The sequence below is a fragment of the Calypte anna genome, chromosome 3 (assembly GCF_003957555.1).
Source record: "Calypte anna isolate BGI_N300 chromosome 3, bCalAnn1_v1.p, whole genome shotgun sequence".
Lineage (NCBI taxonomy): Eukaryota > Metazoa > Chordata > Aves > Apodiformes > Trochilidae > Calypte > Calypte anna.
This window is the reverse complement of record NC_044246.1, coordinates 19,253,535-19,274,009: the sequence shown is the minus strand read 5'-3', so window position 1 is coordinate 19,274,009 and position 20,475 is coordinate 19,253,535. Positions and strand designations below refer to the sequence as shown.

At 37.0% G+C, this 20,475-nt stretch overlaps 2 protein-coding genes across 4 annotated transcripts in view; both read left to right on the top strand.

Annotated features, from left to right (window-relative positions):
• Positions 1-1,808, top strand: part of PLEKHH2 (pleckstrin homology, MyTH4 and FERM domain containing H2) — a 54,921-nt gene extending 53,113 nt beyond the window's left edge. For both annotated transcript variants that reach the window (XM_030446832.1, XM_030446831.1), the window contains one exon: positions 672-1,808. In XM_030446832.1, the coding sequence (XP_030302692.1) occupies positions 672-854 (183 nt within the window). In that variant the 3' untranslated portion in view covers positions 855-1,808. The remainder of the gene's footprint in view (positions 1-671) is intronic.
• Positions 1,809-5,943: 4,135 nt separating this feature from the next.
• Positions 5,944-20,475, top strand: part of DYNC2LI1 (dynein cytoplasmic 2 light intermediate chain 1) — a 23,803-nt gene continuing 9,271 nt past the window's right edge. Inside the window, exons 1-12 of one of the 2 annotated variants that reach the window (XM_030446841.1) lie at positions 5,944-6,213; positions 6,887-7,004; positions 8,226-8,260; positions 8,615-8,684; positions 9,660-9,748; positions 11,737-11,923; positions 14,393-14,461; positions 15,486-15,563; positions 16,821-16,897; positions 17,241-17,311; positions 17,734-17,831; positions 19,676-19,768. In XM_030446841.1, the coding sequence (XP_030302701.1) occupies positions 6,200-6,213; positions 6,887-7,004; positions 8,226-8,260; positions 8,615-8,684; positions 9,660-9,748; positions 11,737-11,923; positions 14,393-14,461; positions 15,486-15,563; positions 16,821-16,897; positions 17,241-17,311; positions 17,734-17,831; positions 19,676-19,768 (999 nt within the window). In that variant the 5' untranslated portion in view covers positions 5,944-6,199. The remainder of the gene's footprint in view (positions 6,214-6,886; positions 7,005-8,225; positions 8,261-8,614; positions 8,685-9,659; positions 9,749-11,736; positions 11,924-14,392; positions 14,462-15,485; positions 15,564-16,820; positions 16,898-17,240; positions 17,312-17,733; positions 17,832-19,675; positions 19,769-20,475) is intronic. The other variant, XM_030446842.1, reaches the window with a different exon arrangement.

The window sequence follows — 20,475 nt, the reverse complement described above, 5'->3', positions numbered from 1 at the left end:
CTTTGGTTAACCAACTGTTCATGCTTTTAAATCTGCGTTATCTCCCTCCCTGGTAAGATTTACTTTTTTTTAAAGAAAACAATTTAAAGTCTTTTGCTGTTAGTCAGAACAATTTCTGAAACAAGGTACAAAATTCCACATATAAACTTGGCTCAACACAACTCATAGAAAATACGCACAGTAAAATACCTTTGCTCAAGTTTTCCTTAGATTGTGCCCCTATGTGCATGAGAAAACATGATAAAAAGCTCCCAGAAGTTTTTATTTATTTTATCTACCCTATGTCTTTAGTTCTTTTAGTACTAGATATTTTCTGGCAAAATTGAGGAACATATAAAGTTTTTGTAAGAGTGTCATCTTTCAGACTTCAGAATCTCTCTCGAAGTGAAAGAAACCATCTGTTTGAATCATTGAAGGATGCAGAAGACAAAGTATCCAGCATACTGATGGGAATAATATCACATTATTGGCAAGAATTAGTAGGAAAAAAGCTCTGTTAGGCAGAGCTCTCCCCATCATTAATTTCTTTGCTAAAGTACAAGTACTTTTCTACTTGATGGGTTAGGTCACCACTTGATGGTGACTATCACTTGCAAAAAAGTTACCTGTTTTTTCAGAAGTCACAACACATCACTGTATTTTTCAAAGAGTTTTTTATGTTCCTGTTACAGATTCTTGAGATCACTCTACTGATTGCCAGCTACATTAACAACTTCCATCAGCTGAAAGGAGCTGCTCATCACCTCTCTGCTCCAGCATTACTGACACCTCAAAGTGGACAGAAACTCAAAGAAACAGGGACTCAGCCACTACTTGCAAACAGCAGACCAACTAAATGTCCCACTTTGTTATGAAAGGTTTAGGTATCATGATAATGCATCTTTTGTTACAGGGTTTCAGTGACTGAAAACTTTCTGATGTGCAAGACAGGGAGAAGAAGCACATCCATCACTAAATCAAAGGTAGACAGGTTTACTTTTGTCTCAGTGGTGTAGAACAGGAGTGCTTTAGTTAAAACCCTGGCCTGAACTGGAATGATGATGAGCATACGTAAGGATTGTGGTTTACTAGTGGTGCCTACAGCTGAAAAATAAATGTGTTTGCTGATAATGATGGGGAAAGGTGGCCTTGGGAAAAATTGTATAGATTTCAGTCATTTTCCAGGTATTTACTCAGGGACCAAAATGTTTTCAACTCTAACTCTTCATCTCTGTTTTTCAAAATTATACAAGTTGTACAGCCTTCATTTTGAAAAGAAATTCTTTCAAAAATAAAAAGGGCAAACAGAATATTTTCTACTTTCAGCACCCCTCAGTATTTGCAATACAAGCACCATGGACTAAAAAGAACAAATTGATTTATCTCTATAATTATTTTTCCTTTTAAAAAAAATAAGCACGTCATGTAACTATTATAACTTTTAAAAGTATTCTCATGATACACTCTAGCCTTTGTTATACTACTGTTTTACTTGGCAAATTTTCAGCCTTGGTCTGGTAAATATCTAAATAATCCTTCTCTCCCTCAGCCTTTTGGAAAAATCTAAACTGGACAGGCACTGTATTTAGTGTAGTTTTGTTAAGCAAGATCCTGTACCTAATTCCTTCTTTAATCCAGAATAATAATGTGATACAGATGCAAGAATGACTCACAATTCAAAACACAAGAATAACACAGAAAGCCATTACTTAACTGTTGCAAGTAAACTTGGGAGACATATGTGACATATAAAATCCCTGTATAATGTGTATAATGTATATACATTGATTCAGAATAATATTTTGTAAAAGTTGTATTTTTGTTTTTCATTTGTATCTGTATATTTCATATTATAATATTAACAATGTTCTTGCACACTGAAGACATGATGCTGCACCTGCACTAGTGAACCTAAGAGCACTTTCCAGTTGCCATTTTCAGCTGCAGGCCTCAGTGCTAGGTAGGGTCAAGTACATAGAAATTACACCCAGTTTTACTTCTGATCCCCACATTTTCATTTCTGTGCTAGAAAACCACTCCTGCAGGCTCTCAAATAAGTCATCAGCATACTCAAATAGACAATTTAGGTCCAACCATAGAGAAGATTGTCAAACATAAATCACTGATTTATATATATTTCACAATTTCCACTTCTGCTCATGCTAATGATCTTGGATCATTTATCTCTTAACTGCTAGCTTTCATCATTTTGGGGTTTTTTTAATTACTTAAAATTGAAGTAACTTCACAATTATGAATTTTAGTATTTGAAGGTTGAAAATCTCCTTTGTTTATGACACTTAAACATTTCAGATATATACATATGAATAACTAAAACAGGTTGGAAGAGAGATAGGAGTTGTGAAAAGAACATGCTCAAGGCTCTCAAAGTCCTGCCACAGGTACTTACATCTGCTGGACTCAAGCACCATTTTAGGAATGGTGCTATGGGCCAATGCTGTGCCTTGAAAATTACAAGCAAATAAAAGGCATACTATACATTGTTGCTTTCATATTTGGAATGCAGGAAGAGCTTCTTTTACCCTTTAGTAGGTTGTGGCTGTGGCATCAGATCCTTCTCTTTTAACAAGAAAGAGCCAGCAGCAGGAGGTTTACCTCCTTGTGGGCACCTGATCTCTTGCTGTCATCAAGGAAAGCAAGCTGGAAGCTACAAGAACCTGGTACCAAGTGCAGCACCCTTTTGTGCACCACCCCATGTGAAGTGATGCAGATAGCATGGTGTAATTGGGTGGGAATTAACATGCCTTTAGCAGAAGAATAGTCAGCAGAATAGTTAACTCAGATATTTGAGGGGGGTGGGGATTTTGCAGATGTAAACATGCTACTACATCAGTTATACTTAGGACATACTCTGTCAAATATTACGATTAGAAACAACGTACAAATACAAAAATCTTCTTGTCATAAAGAAATTATTAGAACTGTCAGCCTACAATACTTTCCAAGTATTCCTTTCCATATTGTTCAGTTTTAAATTGATGTGGAAAAAAAAAACCAAAATGGATCATACTTCTAGTGAGCTTGTTTATGTAGTTTTTAAAGGCTTTGTCAACATGAGACATCACAAGCAGCTGAATTGCATATTTAGTCTTTGAAACAGTTCCATCATCACAGCCTAACAAACAGCTGCCTGGCTGCCTTTGAGTTGGTAACTCCATGCCTTTGCTTTTTGGTGTTAGGTTCTTGCTGCTGCAATATATCCCTACATCATAGTACAGAAGCAATTCATGCCTCAGTTTCCCTTCTCTTAGCTGCAGTTTCCAGACTTACTGCCACTAACTGCTTGTTATGGGCCACCATTAATGTCATAGTCACGTTACTAGAAATGCTGTGTTAATTTTTATGAAATAAATGCACTTGGGAGTCACAGTTACTGTGACAAACCTACACTAAACAATGAAGTTTCTGCTAGGATTTTGATCAGCAAGAGACAGGTTTCCTCAGTATGACAGTAACCTCCAGCAGACACTTCTTTTCAAGGTAACAGAGTCAGAAAGTCTCTTACACACTCAAACACACCAACAGCCCCATTTCTGAACACAGCTGTCTCAGGGGGCCTTGCTCCATTTTAATCAAGCACAAGAGCTACTTAGAGGATACCACCATGCAACATATGACAGAAAAACTGAAAATTTCAGAGTCCAGGCAGATAATCTGTTCTGCATTTCCCACACAGCCTGAGTCTCATTACTGACCAGCAACACAATTCATATGATGCTGCCTAATCCATGACTAAAACCCAAGTAGGAACTAGACCTTCCTCACCAGTGGTGATATGATGGGAGCTGTTAAAAGAGCACTGACCTCTGGGCCTGATGCTGAAGATGCTCAAGGTTTGCAGAACCTAGGTTATAAAAAAAACATTGTCACAATGAGATTAATGCTTTATATAGTTAGTATAAAGGGTCAATGAATTTGAGCTTGACAATGACTGAAAGATCACTGGTAGCTCTGTATAAACAATCACATTGCTTTGAAAATAATATGGAATGCAACGTAAATTAATATATTACTTGAACTTCACTTTGCCTTGTCAGTTTTTCTGCAGCAGTGTTAGTAAGCAAACTGCTCATTTCTAAGACATGCAAAACCCATTTACCCCTGTAGTGCACCAGGCAGATGATAGAGCTTTTGAACTTTAAATACAATTCAAAAAATAATGTTCTTCTGTTATTTTAATTAAAGTTTTATTTGTATTTAAATTTAGACTAGACGCATATTTTTCTCTATAAAATATGAATGGCAGGTATTTGGTGTTGGAGTTCCTTGTCAGTAACACCGTTTCTATAGGTTAGATCCTGAAGGAAAAAAAATTCATCCTTGCATAAAGGAATGCACCACTTAAAGCTTTAGTTAGAGCTTTAATAGTTCATGCAGCTCAGTGCAATCTATTAGTTTGAGTTAATTTCAACTCAGGTGATTATTAACTAAGTAATCTTTCAGTTTCTTAGGGCAAAGGAAGTAGTAAGGTGAAACTTAACACAGAGTCCAGATTGAACTTCAGAACAGCTTACTACTTGTACAGCCTTACACAGTGCTCCCCATCTGAGATATGTACAGATTTGTTACCTCTCTGCCACTGTAAAAAAACTTGCTAGTGTTGCACTCTTGCTGTTGCAGTAATATGTCTAAATCCTAGAGCCAGGAGCAATTCCTACCTTAGTTTTGCTTTCTTTAGCAGAACAACAGAGTCTTTCTTCAGAATTTTCACCACCACTAACTGCTAATTACAGATGGCTTCATAAACCAAGATACCAGATACCTTCTCTTGGAATGAAACTGATGAAAGAAATGCACTTAGAGAGGCATCAGTATGACCTGCAACAGTAGTTGTTCCTTTCTGGGTTTTAATTAGCAAAACCCTGGTTTTTATGAGGGGCTAGCAAATGCTTTAGAAGATCCAAGTGAAAACCTGGAAGTCAATAAAGACTGGAGAAAATAACTGGAGAAATAAGGCTTCTGGAACTCAAACTCAGTGATTATTGCAAACAAAACTTGGAAGAACCTCTTATTTAAAATACAAGTATTTCTTAGGGTCTGCAGAAGGTTACATAAAGCCATCTTTGGGAAAGAAGGAACAGGTAAAATTAATTCTGAGTTAATAATAATGAATGAGGGCACTTCCCACATTTTGATCAAACTGGTAGGAGGATTTAGGTTTTCTATTCTCTAGTCTTTCAGGACACAGGAAACTGCTGCAGGTGTCAGTTGTAATTGTTGTGGATTTTGGTTTGTTTCCCCTAATGTTGGACACTTTTGACTTTATCTTTTTGGGTTTCTTTCATGTGCTGGGTCATCCTGAAGTTGTACAACACGCTTTAAAATCCTACTTTCTAACCTAAACCTAACATGATCCTTGGGTTTGACCTTTGATTGAAAGATGCAATTTGGAAGAGTCGAGCCCATGCCTGGCATCTTACATTTGTTTACATTTATAATAGTTTATGCCCCACGAACAACAAGATTTTCTCACACAGGAGTTCCGTTTTCAAGGCACTCACCTCAGGCTTCTCCTTCACTCCACATGGGGAACAGAAGATTATCGAGAGCCAATGCTTATGGCTAAGGTAAAACAAAGACTCTGGCCATTTTTTATCTATTCAGCCCTTGCTTTCTCTACAGCTGAAGTATTTTGACTCTTAGCAAGGGCGGCAGTCGAGGTCCCCCAAGGACCCCGCGACTCCAGCACCCCTCACACCATCTCTCCGCTCACTCCTGTAGTAAGGCGGGGCGCCATTTTCTGCACCCAAAAAGCAGAGGCAGCTGCGGCTCCCACGAAAAACTCCGGGTCCCCGAGGGCGGGCGGGACCCTCGGCAGAACTACCGCGGGCATTCACTCAAGGTGGCGGCGGCAGCCGCGGCTCAGGAGGCGGCTGAGCCCGCCGTAAGGCGAACACCCATCAGGCTCTCCCGCCCGCCATCCCGCTGCTGGCTATGGGGGGCGCCCCTGCACCGCGCAGGCCGCCGGATAACGGCGCAACGGCACGGGGAGGGCTGAGGCGAGAACAGCACCGCCGTGATCACCTCCATAGCGCCCACCATGGCAGCCGTCGGCAGGGCCGGGCCGGGAGGCGGGACGAGGTCCTGGCACGGCACCACCGTGAAACGGCCTCTGTTCCCTTCCGAAGAACTACAGCTCCCAGTGTTCCCTGCGCGGTTCCCATGACGACGGAGAGCCAGGCCTGAGCCCCGTGGAGCGATGCCCAAGGCCAGGTAATGGAGAATCCCAGCTCGGTGAAGGGGGTTCGGTCCCGGCTGCCGCGAGGGGAAGGAGTGGGCGACCGCGGAGAACAGCCTGGAGGAGAAACGGAGGGAGGGAGGTGTTAAAGGAGCCGTTTCGGCCTCGGCGGGACCCAGTCTGGCCTTTGGCGCAAGGAGTTGGTTGCTCGGGTTAAGGACCGCATGGAAAAGGGGGAGGCCTGACCCACCCGGCCCGACCCACAGGTGGCTCTGCGGGAGCCTGAGAAGGACAGGCCCTGGTTGCCCCAGCAGTGGCATCCCCGGTACGCCAAGGGGAGCGTCCTGAGTCCTCCCGAGCCGCATGAGCGATGACGGCGCCTGGAGCCCCCCTGCTCCAGAGGCCGCCGGCCTGACCCGCAGAGTGTCCCTAAAAACCTCTCAAAGGTGCCTCACACGCACTCGGAACAAAGCTTCCCGCCACGCAGCTGCTGTTCACTCAGTGTGTGCCACAAAGGGCTGTTGGGGTTCCCCGAGGAATTTTTCTTAACCTGGTTTTATCAGAAGTACTCCATCAAGCAGAGGGCATGTGATGGGAAATAGTAACAGCAGCGATATCCTTCATTTATTCATTTGAATATTGTCAGGAATTATGGTCTAGGATCCATTGTTTTTTGGTTTACGATGTTCTTATTTTGTTTCCAACTAGTGATACTTTATGGGATCTTGCTATAGCTGAAGTGGAAAAGAGAGAAAACGATGATGACGATGGCAAGCGTCTGGAAGTTTGGGAAAAATCAATATTATTTATGGGAAACAAAAACGGGGTAACTGAATACTGTATGACTCTGTGCATTGCTAACAGTTAGAGTCAGGGAAAACACTTGATATTGCCAGATATTAAGGTCCACTTCATTTTTCTAAAGACAAAATATGCTCTGGTTCTGTTAAGTGTGGGCATACCACAGACTGTGGACCGATTATACATTATTACAGTTCAGAAGTTCAAGTTTATAATTTGGAGAGCCAAAACTGTAACCACGGTTATTGATTATGTGATAAATTCTTTGAGGTTTGGCTTCATTAATTTTTGTAGCAGTAACTGCTGGAAATTGTGCTACTCTTTAATTATTTCGTGTAGCAGATGGTCCAGTTTTTCCTTGTAAATGTTTTAACTGGTAGCAATCCAATTGAAGTGCATTGGTACCAGTTGGGTTTTTTTATATATATAAAGGCCCTGACATCCTGCTTTGAATTGTGTCTGTGTTATATCTGGCCTGTTCAAACATGCCTTATCAGTAACAGCAAACTCATGATTACAGATGCCTAATATTGTTTTAAATCATTGCCCCCTAAGGTTGGCCAACAGTGATTTCATATTTTATTTCTGTTGGCATTTACCTGTAATGTAAATAAAGAAATATTTGCCTTTTTGGCCAACTGAATCATATTTTTCAGAATACAGTTTTTATTTTAGAAGGATTGGAATATGTGCAACCTGTTAGTCTGCAATTTTTAAAATACCTTTTCAGAGAAAATGCAACGATTTTTCAGCTCTACCTGAAATTTGCTGATTTTTGAGATAGGAAAGGACAGAGGAGTAAACTGGAAGTGCTAGCCCCTTCACTGTGGCATGGTGCACAGTGTCTGAATTTCAGCAGTGTAAAGACATTTTCCTGTATGGCTATTTGTATTTTAAGCATTATTTGTATTTCCATCTCATCAATAATTATTAATTCCAGTGTAAACCAAATAATACATAAACATATTAATTTAATACTATTAAACAGTTCAACAGATTTGGCCAGGTTGATGACTATTTTTAGCACACTATTACTATGTGTCATCTCTATTCGTTTATAATTGTAACAATGGTAGTGTAACCTTGATTCTGACAGAAAGTTGGGAGCTAAGTTTCCACTGTAATGTTACAATTCCATGAGTTTACAATTTTCCAGTACTTCATTATTGGAATGTCAAATGAGTGAGTTTCATTTAGTTTATGCTTTAATGACAGTACAGCAGAGTTCTTTGTTTTTAATTTCCAGGGAAAGACCACTATTATACTGAGGTGTCTTGAGAGGTATGTGTTAAATTTTTGGAAGTAGTTTTCAACTGTGGATTAAAACTTTACATAAATAGTTATATGGTGTGATGATTTTTAATATTCATCTTTCTTCTGTGACTGGTTTGTCACTTATTTCCCTTCATGGCTCCCTGCTATCTGATCCCTTCAGTCCTTCTTCAGTACTAGAGAGCTTGAATGGCCATCTGTGCACACTGGTGCTGCTACTTCTCCTGTCTTTAGCAGCTGAGACTGTACTGCTGTTTCTCACACCAGTTCCAAACTGACTGATAAATATAATTTAGTAACTGTAGAATTAGTTTTCTGTATTTAGAAGATTTGGACAAAATTAAGTTATTTCTCCGTGCACAGGGAAGAGATTCCAAAGCCAACATTAGCCCTGGAATATACTTTTGGAAGAAGGGCAAGGAGACACAATACAGTGAGTATCCAGGAATTACAGTTTACCATATCTTTATATGGTAATAACACATAACCAAAATATATGTTTGTATATGTTTATGTTTATGTAGGTTCTTGTTTGTGAAAGAAAAAGGGAGTTTTAATATAATTTCATTTGAATTAGCTATTTTAATCTGTAGCATGTTTTCTCCTCTCACTAAAACACAGTAGATCACAGACCAAAGTATAACACAAAGCAGTAAGATTCATCTATAAAAACTATCGTCATTTTATTTTCTCACTCTAATACAAGATGCATGCCTTTGTCTTTAAAATGCAAAATTAATATAAATTGATGAAGATTCTTTACAACCAGGTTTCTGAATGAAGCAGTCATCTTGGAGGATGTTAAGTCATAATTAAATTTTTGGGTTATATGCCCATATCACTAAATTTTGCACTGCAGATTGTATTACCAGAAATACCAAACCCACTCCAATTACAGCACAACACTGCCCAGCAGCAATAATTATTTCTGCAGGTAATTGCTGTTTCTGTCACTGAATCAGGGAGTGGAAAATTAGACTGTCTGAAAGATAAAAATCACTTAAAACTTTCCCCAGAAACTAAACACAAAGGTGGCAATTCATTACTTTTCCAGTCGCAAACTCCTCAAAAAGCATTAGTCTTGAGTTGCCATAAACAAAAAGGGAAGAGAACTTGATTATTTTAATGTTTTTCATTAATCATGCTGCTTCCTGACTTTTTTACTTTACTGTAGTCATCTATCAGGACAGTTATAGGCGTGCCAGGAGTCTTCTGTAAATGTTGTATGGGATTTTTTGAATATGCCAGGTAGAGGGTGGTGGTCAGTGGTATTGCTTAGAAAATATTTGTGAAATAATATATGCTCTTGTTCCGAATGACTTGCCTGAAAAGCCAGTTTACCTGATGAAGATTATCTTTTAGTGCTGCATGGAAGCACACATTTCTAACAAAGAAACTCTTTTTACAGCCTAAAGATATAGCTCATTTTTGGGAACTAGGTGGTGGAACCTCATTACTGGAACTGATTCGAATACCAATCACTAGCAGCAACATAATGTAAGTGATCAATATTACAGTTCCTAAGTCAATTTCAGCTTTTTTTCAAACATAAATAAATATCTAGACCTTCTTTCCTAATAAGTCAAGTTCTTAGCAACCTCTGACAACAAGAGAAAGCAGCAACATGAAGGAAATGGGTTGACCTTAAGTAGTTAGAACAAGGAATACAGAGAAAGAAAAGACATTGTCTTTATGCTTAGTAAAAAAGCAGAAAAAGCAGCTTTGGGACAAACAAAAGTAAAATCTGGCTTCTTTGCACCCCTCTGTAACGGGCAGTATTTTAGGGTGAAAAACAAGGCAAAAAAAAAGAGAAAAAAAATCTCTGTATTATTTGCCAGAGTGACCATCTGATGAGAGGAAGATTTTGAGAAGGACTAAAACTACTGAAATTATTTGGAAACTAAAGGAAATGGGAATATAGAGAGAATTGGGAGAAAAATCCATAGTGATGGAATAGTATAGGAAGAAGAAATGCATGCAGAAGAGTTAGATGAATAAAAGAGAAGGTGATTGGGAATGCATTTAAAGTTCTGGTTAGGGAAGATGGAGTTGAAAGTGAAAAGGGAGATAAGGATCACAAGATAGATCTTGTACTTTGATCCATTGCTTTCTTTCTTTGGTAGTGAGCTTTAACTTCTGTGGGGGGAAAAAAGATATGATTTTGATCATGTGCATTTGCTACTGTTGTGGCTTTTCAGATAATGCCATTATTTAGTGAGACACTAATACAGAGGTAAAAAAGAAACGCAACACTTCTAGCATGTGAAGATTTTGGTTTCTAGAAGAGCTTGGGGAAAAGAAGTTACTAAAAATTTTGAATGATTGCTTAATTGAACTTAAGTGATTGACACCTCCATCAGTCTTGTCTTCCCTTTTTACTGATAAAGTATCTCCTAACATGAGTGATGTTAAGATTCTTTGGTGGGATACCAACATTGTTCTTTAAGACCACTTGTGTTCATAAGGCAATATTTAACATACTACACCAAAAATTCTATCATTTAGATTTAATTGTAAGTGCTTTTATCTGGTTTTCTCATCTGTGCCAAGCAATTTCCTTTTTAAAAAAGTTCTATAAACTGTATCTTAGTTTCATAAGAGTCTTCGCACCAGATTTTTTTCCCCTCAGCATTTTAAAGCCAAATTGGACATTCACTTTGTCTTTTAGTCTTTCAAATACTGGTCTGGAACCTCCTTTCCAAGTCGGGATGGAACATGAAAGAATGATTGCATGCATTCAAATGTATTTGCCATATTCTTCTCTACAGTTGCACTCTAAAGTAGTTACAGTTTTGGGAGGAGAGGAGTTTATATGTAAACATATATATATTTTCATCAAAATCTGCCTTTGAAAGCCTGGTAATTGCTAAGTATGTTTTGAGTACTCCGACTTCCGTTCATCTTCCTGAAGACTCTCAAATGCTCATTTGAGGTTCCATCCAATTAGCAGAGTCCGTGGCACAGAATATTTCCCTTAACCTTTTTTTTCCATTGCATATTACAAAAGAAAAATAGAAGTATATACCTTTCTATTATGTTAATGGTTTGGAAAGATCCTAACCATTTGCTACCATTGCTTCACCTGGGGCTGTGAAGCTATGCAATGTCAGGGATAGGTATTAGTAGAAGTGCCCAGTCACAGAGGAAGAGTGAGCTCTATATGGGCTCAAGGTGTTTGTGTAGTTTACTCCTGTGAAACAAAGTCTCCAGAAACCAAGTTTGATACGTATACAATCCCCCAAAACCTCCAATAGAAAGTTGCCAAGGTTTTAGTTCTGAAGGGACAGAAGAAACAATGGAAAGGTTTCTTAGAGCTTAGCATATCCTTAAAAGAGCTGTCTCCTTTTGTTGTCACATTTAATCCTATCTTAGCATTTGTGTTGTCACAGTTGTTGCTGTCACCATTTGTACTACAAATGTGGTTGTATATGAAAATGTTAATTGTCTAAATGTGCTAAAGACTTGATCAAATGTCTTTTTAATAGGTCATTTGCTGTAGTTCTTGTATTGGATTTGTCCAAACCTAATGAACTCTGGACTACTATGGAAAAACTTCTGCAGGTCACCAGGAGTCATGTGAACAAAATTTTGACCAAACTAGAAAAAACAAATCCTAAAGTAGCTACTGAAATTAAACAGAGAATGCGGAACAGTCTTCAGAGGGATCACCCAGTAAGTTACTTCTAATATTTTCTCCAGATGTCACAGGCCTTTATACAGTTAAAGATAATGCTTTTGAAAATCATAAACAACTCTTTTAGATTTTTTTATGCATGACTGAAAATCCATTTGATGTAGATGAACCTGTTCACTGGAAAATTATAGCAATTTAATAAAAATTCAATAAGAGCAGAAACAAGGAAAGAAGGTTTCTTATATCTTTTTGTTAGATATCTAATGTGATTGTTATGGCATGTTACACCAGTCAAAAGAAAGAGTTTTAGAATAGCAGTTTGCTTTTTTCCCCCCTCATCTTTTTAAAATGAAGATGAAAACTAGAATGTACAAAAGTCATCCAGCAAGAGACTAGCTGAAGGTACAAATTTAAGCGAAGAATATAGTTATAACAGCCATCAACATGACTATATACTTTGCATTTATTTAAATGTCTATCACAAACTCAATTCCTTTTGATAATCTGACAACTAATTAAATTATAAAGTTTCAGAAATGTTAACATCAGTCCTTTAAACATAATTGCTAACTAAATCTCTGGAAAAGCTAAACTAGATTATGCGCAATAGAAATGAAAAGTCATTGTGCATTAAAACTCTGCAAATGTTGTGGGAATATAATGCATAAATAAGTATTCAACAATTCAAAGACTTGGCACATAAATCTAGCTACTGTAACTGCTATAAAATGCCACAATACAGCAAATGCTTATATAGCTCAAACATTTTAAAGTATCTTAAATTTTTTCAGAAAGCAACATATGCAGCACTCGTAAGATTTAGAGTATAGGGTTTGAGATCTGCCAGATTATCATTTTGTGTTTTACTTTTAGATAATTCTTCAGATATTTACTTTTTAGATCATTCACCAAGGTAATTCACAAAAAGAAAATGCCTAGAGGCACACTTAGTAAGTCATAATCACAGTGTCAAGGTTGCATATAGAGGCTTACATAACAGAAAACTGTGAGCTTTTTTCAATAACTATAAAGAAGATAGTTACACTTGTCCTTCAGGGAACACAATTATACTGTCTAAACTAGAATTTCTGCTCAGCCTTCATTATCAAAATCAGAAAGCATGCAAACAAAATATTATATTATTTCTTGGTTCTTTTTAAATGTTCATTATTGTTCAAGAAAAAAATCATGTCAGTTTTATGGGAGGAAATGCCTTTATAGTCAAAGTAAATTACACTTCATGCAAATTTTTTTTTGCCTTTTTATAGCTAAACATTTTATGATAAAACGGAATTTATGAGATTCTTGCTGGTTTGGGTTTTTTTATTTCCCCAAGGATTAGGTGTATTCCATTGGCATGGATAAGGGATTATTGGATGTGATGGCAAACTATAAATACATCAATTGCAGACCTTGTTTAAAAAGGCCGGGTGCACGTACAGAAGTACATAGTAAAAAATTAATTTCATAGTCAAAAGACTAAATGTTCAGTAGTCCAGTTTTATTGCTTCTGATGGTATCCCCAAATAATTTTTTCTTAGTTAGGAAAATAAAACTAATTTCCTTTCTGTTCTGTATTCTGTACGTCTAGTTACAAGTTTTGATAATTTTGCTCAAAGCTTTTGCCTTGAGAGTGTATGAGTGAAGCCATTATTTTTCCTCTGGAGGAGAGGATTTCTGTGTGTGCAGCTCCTTGCTAATATATTGACTGTTATTTAACTGTACATGATATAACCAGCTTTAGAGGGGAAGTGTTAGGACAACCTCTGCTACAACACATCTCTCTCCCACTATGCTACAACCAAGGCAGCTTGGCTAAATAATTGCCTGAACACTTAAGGGGATTGTCTGATTTCATATGGACTACAGGAAAACCTTCTGGAGAACTTCAAAATTATTGTAATCTATTACCTTCTATCAGAAGTTAAATCTGTTCTCCCAGTTGTCCACTGATTTTGATTTACATTTTCATAGTCAGGTAACATTTCCTCTTTCAGCTGGTATCAAACATTTGAAAATCACATGAAAGATTTTTTAGGAGTTTTGAAAATGTGATGTGGGGAGGGCAGATGTGTGACAAAAGCAAATCATTCAGCTCATTTTTCTTGAGCTTTTGTCCATATTATTTTGGATATGATGCAAGCAGGTGGGATGTGTCAAAGAGCCAGGTTTACTAATCCAGTCTGGCAGTTGTTCTTTCACTATATGGAGTTTTTCCACTCTTCCCTTCCTTTCATGTTGGAACCAGAATATGTAGTGTAAGAGCCCTTTTATTCCAGTAAGGGTTTTGCCAGCTGAGGGGGGTTATTTCCTGACCATTTATGAAGAAAAGGAGAAAACTGTAGAATATGTTATGGATATTGCAATAAAATTCATCTAGCTTCTGGTTTTGAAAAAAACAGACCTTGTCTTCTGTGAATTAATTTTAAGCCCTTTCTGTTGTCCTAACAGTCAGAATCTTTCACAGTTTGTTTACACTGATTAACTGTCATCTATCTGTTTAATAGGATTATGAGTTAGTTGACCCTTTTCCGATACCCTTGGTGATAATAGGAAGCAAATATGATGTTTTTCATGTAAGTAATACTAAATATATTTTTCTAATAACTAAAAGATTCCTGGTAAAGAGTCTATATACTAAAATCTTGGTAATAAAGCAGTAAAAATTCAAAGAACAGTACAAGGCCTGTCAGCCTTCTATGATGAAAAAACCCTTTGCATCTAAGAGCATTCTGGAAGGCACACTGTCAATCCTGCGCAGGAGCAGGATTAGGGCCTGCCTTAATCAGGCACAGGTGGGCTTAATACAAGCTCATGCCACTCCCTGGGAACTAGTGGCACCTGGTTGCCTTATTGCACTACACCTGGTTGTGTCATTTCACTACAGTGTAGTGCATGGATACTTGGCTGACTCTTTTGAATTACTTAATTCTTCATTAATGAGCTACTGTGCCTTCTTTCATACTGAGGCTTTATGCTGAGCCATGAGCTCTTTAAAAATCAGTGTCTCTCATGTATTAAGCACAGAATAACAGTCTATTTCCACTGGGGTCTAGGGACTGACTCCTGCAGGCTTCACTGGGTCTAGACTTTTGCCCACTTCATCTAGGGAAGGCCATCTGATTTTACCTTAAAGAAACATTGATGAAAAGGTTTCTATGTGTCTTTCAAGTCTTGCAGTTCATAGAATTAGTGCTTAGAGTTTAAACATTACCCAAAGGCTTATTGAAAATTAAATATTTTCACAAAATGAAAAAAATCCTTATTCTAATAAGCATTATTTCTACCTCTAAACTTTTAATATGTTGTGAAATAAAGTGCAAATGGAACACACATTCCTGATTAAGGAACTTTTTCTGGACTAACATATTGCCTGAATTAGGCTTCCTCTGTAAAAAAGAAACAGAGGGAAATTGTGACATTTCTTTTCAGAGTAGGCCGATACTGATTCTGTCTTAAGATATAATTATGCTGACAGCTGGAAGCCTCAGGTATTGTAGCTCAAGTGTGTTGCAGTTTATACAAAAAATGAAAAGTTCTAGCTGTAATATTTTGGGTTTTTTGTTTCTTACACATATGTTCCAATATCAACTTTTCCAGGAGTTTGACTCTGAAATGAGGAAAATAATAAGCAAGACTCTTCGGTTTGTTTCCCATTACTATGGAGCATCGTTAGTGGTGTGTATATTCACTTTCTAATGAAGGAAGATGAACCATATTTGTGTTGCAAAATAGCATTTTAAAAAATAGAAATGTAAAACTCCTAGAGAAAATCAGATTAATTTGGTTTTACACTAGCTTTCTTCATAGGGCAATCTCACAAACAGGTTGCAGGTATTGGCAGGGGATGGATGGATATACCTCATGAAAAAAAACCCTACATAATTCCCAGAATTACCACACTTATAGTGTCAAAGAATAAAGGCAGGATTTGTTGTGCTTTTTTTTCTTACAGTAATGAGAAAAACTGTTACAGTAATGAGTAAATTGCCAGCCATGAGGACAGTAAAGTATTTATGTGAGTAGGTAACTGATTTTGAGTTTGGCAGATCATCTCCTGAGTAAAGGCAAACATAAATGCTCAGGTTCACAGTCCAAAAAAGCTGCCTCTTGGAAGATGGTTCTCACTGAATCAACCATCATTTAAGTAATAATTATGACTTAGTAGTGGCTTATTTTGATTAACAAACACCTCATGTTTGCTTTAAATTGTTAATCTCAACATGTCCTTTTGCATCTATGTAATGTTGTACAGCTTTTTTACTTTAACACCCAAGTTCATCTTTTGTTAACTGAAAATAAAACTGTCTTGATCTATTTTTTTTTATTTTTAAAAGTATTTAATCATTATTGTAATTAAAAAATAAGAACTAGCAGCCTAAAACTCTTTGTCTACTACATCCTGATTCCTGTTGAAACAAGAGGGAGAAACTTCATTTCCCACAGTAGGGATCTGACTTCTTTCTTAAAGGCATGACTCTCTTAGGATACAAAAGCCCCTAGACAGGAATAAACATGCTGTTTAAGAAGATATTCTGGGATCTGCTTTCTGAGAAATCTGTACCAGTGCTACCACTATCAAGCTGTTTTTGTGATGTGCAAACAGTTTTAATTACTCATTACTTTTCTAAATGTTCATGGTATTCTGGATAATTTTAATATAGTTTAAATTTTAAGTAACTAGTTAGTCTTGGACAAAAGAAATGTAATTTGTGTCTTCACTTAATCTTTCTTTATATATTCAGTGACAAACACTCTTGTTTTGGAAAGGGAGGGTGACATTTTTATTCTAGAATTTATCAGTACGTGTGTAACAAATTAATTGAGATCAGAAATTAGGCAGGCTCTATCTGAAATCCTCTTTGTAGATGTCATAACATCATGTTTCTGTGATGGAAGATCATAATGCTGTGGGTTTTTTTCTGATTGATTTAGTTTACCAGTAAATCTGAGGCTCTCCTGCTGAAAGCTCGTGCTCTTATAAACCACTTGGCCTTTGGCTATGATAAAAGGTAATATAATTGTTGTCCAACTACTAAATGTCTTACCCATAGTCTAAAGTACTTAGTAACAAATACTTTAATCACCAAAACTTTTTTCCTTAAATATGATATCTGAAAGATTCTTGTTCATGGACTTCTACTTTGTGTCTTGGCTGCATAGGATAGTATTAACTCCTTGGTTTTGAACCCAAATCTGATGGATTAGAAACATGGTCACAACTAGAACTGACTAGATTTTTATTTAGGTGTATTTGTGTGCAAAGCCAAGCAGCAGTCTACTCTTGGCTAGAATAAAGTAATTTTTTGTTGCTTTCTAAATGCTCACTTGATACATTTTCTTTTTTCTGTTTAGCAAGTCTGTGTCAGTGGATCACAGCAAACCTCTCTTTATACCAGCAGGCCTGGATTCACTGAGCCAAATAGGTTAGGACATTTCCTCTTCATTGTGTTTTTTGCTTAATTGATTTTGAAAATGGAAAAAAATATATAGGCAAGTAAAAACTAAAGTTAAGTTATAGCACATCGACATCAGTTTTAACAGCTTATTGAAGGAAGTGGCTTAGAAAGTTTAAAATAAGGATTCAGTATTTATAATATTGAAAATTATTTGTGCAGTTTTGTTAGGTAGTTTACTAAAGTATTAGGACTACTTCAAAAAATAAAGTACCAACAAGCTTAGATCTGAAAAAAAAATATATGCATTACCACTCACCCTGTTTCGTGGTAGGAGATCGGTGGTTGTTCAGACTTGTTTCTGGTTGTCTCTGTAGAAGAGAAAATATTAAATGAGATGTACCAAGATTGTTTGATAATTTGATTACTTTGTGCTGTGCTGTACTCATTAGGACCACCACCTGCCTCTGACAGTGATATTGGAAAGATGCGTGCAAACACTCCAATGGAACTGTGGAAAAAAGTATTTGAGAAAACATTTCCTCCCAAGGTCTGTATCTACACGTGTGCCTGCTGCATGGCTGCTTTTCTCATCAAAGAGCAGTAATAGCACTGTGAGGTTTGGTCCTTCAGTCATTGGAATGTCAGTGTCACTTAGCAGTTCTGTTTCTTCCAACCTCTTTAATTCATAAATTTTTAAAGATTCAGATTTGTATGTAGTAGTGCTTAGATTGTTGGCTTCTGCATCTTCAGTCACCTTCTTACATTTAGTGATAATTAAAATATTGATATAACCCCCTGTTTTTTCCAATTGCTTTTTTTCCCCCCAATTGTTTTTTGCATTGCTTTTCATTATATTGAGTGACCAGCTACGCTTAGCATTTTGGGAGTTTAATAAGGTGCCATATCCCCTTGTGCCTAAACCAAACAGACTGTGATGTTCTGAGATGAGAGCTCTTCTGGCTCATCCTTGCTCTCTTAGGGCATTAGGCTTTGAATGAGGCAAGTGTGTTAAGAATTCCAAGCCAAAATCTGTCATTTTCCTATAAGAAGCGTTTGGATTTGCAAAGGAATTAGAATCCCTTGGCACCTATGTAGTGATAAATCTTGCACTTATTTCAGAGATTTCTGGTCCCAAGAGGCAAGCCTCCAAATACTTTTCAGTAAAAGTAATTGCTTGTGTTAAGAAATAAAAATTGTAATCTTATTTGACCTGAGCAAGTGCAGGCTGATGCTTTCTCCTCCTGTACTAGACTGAATCACAGTTTTTATCCCTGTCCATTTCCTGTCCTACAGCTTTCCTGTCCTACAGCTTGTCCAGGGAAGCAAGGAAGTTAGTCAGGGCTATGAAACTGTGTCCTGTATTATGGTGTACAAACTGGGCTTCTTCTAGTTTTCAGACTATGGACCTCTATTCTTGGTGAGAAGGAGTCTGAATTCACCATTTCCTGCTCACTTGACTGCCACATAGCAATGCCTACAAATTATTTCAGGTGGTTTGTGACCAAAAGAAATTACCATGAAGATGCAGTTCTCAGTTCAGTATGCCCCAACGTGACAAAGACTAAACTTTGCTTTTCAGAAGACAAACAGGACTCTTACTTTTCATGTAAATTTTGCTCTCAGCCTTTTAAAAAACAATAATCAAACCTTCCCCAGCTCCCTGTAATGAAACAGCTGGAGAAATCAATACATTTGTCACCTTGCAAGCTTTGTTAGTGTTCTAAGGCATCAGTCTAATTACAGATTTGCCAAATAGACTCCTAGTCTTCTGTTTTGGTTCCAGAATATGCTTTAAAATTTACATCTATTTTTATGCATTGCCAATTTCTTTTTTTCATCATCTCATCTAATAATACTTATAATTCTATTATATTTTGTTCCATCATTTGCTTCTTTCCATTTGTTCTGAGTAAGGAGAAATCTGCAAGACATTTTTTTAAAAAAAATCTTATTTGATGGTTTTCTTTCTTTATTTTATTTATATATTTCTTTTATCCATTTAAAATTTATTACTTGAGTGCAGTTCCAGTTAGCAGAAGTATTATTTCAATATCTATCAAGAGCAACCTTAACCCAAAAGTCACAGGCCAGAAAGGATGTTTGCATTTCGAGGAGAGAATAATAAGAAAACACCAAATAAGAATATTTTCTTTCCTTCAAGATCTTACTAAACTATTACTTTTTCATCATTTTACCAATCTAAGATTCTGTATAATATATTTTATCTAATATGTGTCCTATAGTGCAAAATTCTTCCATAAATGCAGGGGTTTAATATATTTTTATTAAAAGCAAATACTTCCATGAGATACACAGAATGGCTTTTTTGATGTTGTTAAAAGAACAGAGGATAAATTCTATCATTTGGGGTTTTACCATTTCTTCTTTTAGAGCTTGTGTGATTTACAAGATACCAAGGACCCTGCACAGGATTTACAATACACTGAGTATGAAGTTGATGTCATGAGAGCCCAGAAAAACCAGGTATGTGATTGCTCTTCAGTTGCTGTTTATAGTTGGGTATTGCAGAACCATGAGCATTGCTGAATGAATTGTAGAATATGCTTGTAGCCCTCTTTTTGCCTTTAAATAACTTCAAATTAAATAGCATTTGGGGTGGTGTTCTCATTGATAGACATTAAGCAAGTGGAGCATTGTTAGCTCTCAAAGTTTTGGCTCTGTGGTTTCTTTAGAAAAGAACAATTCAAATTTTTCTGTTTGCAGTCTTCTAGAATTACTTCACCAGAAAAAGCTTCACAGCTTTGTTTCAATATTTCTTGGCAGTAATTTCTTAATTTCTGCACCCTGTACTCTCATTTGGGTGCTGACTGGCAGGAAGTCTAGAAATATCAAGGTTTGGGGTGGGGCTGTTTTTTTAATTTTTGTCTTACACCTTCAAAACACTCTGAAAATTGAAAAGTTACTGATATTGTAATGTTTCTGACTCAAGTTTGTAGGCTATGTACATTTTACGTACATTTTTATGTACATTCCATGTTCCAATTCAGGCTTAAGCCATGAATTACAGCAAAGGCCTTTAGTGAGGAAAAGGTCTTTGATTATTTCTTATTCATTTTGGAGTCTTTCTGCATTTCCCTGCATTTGTTGTGGATTAATTTTATTTAAAAATTCTGTGGCAAACTAGATGCTTAGAAAATTGCCCTATAGATACTGGTGTATAACATCATGCG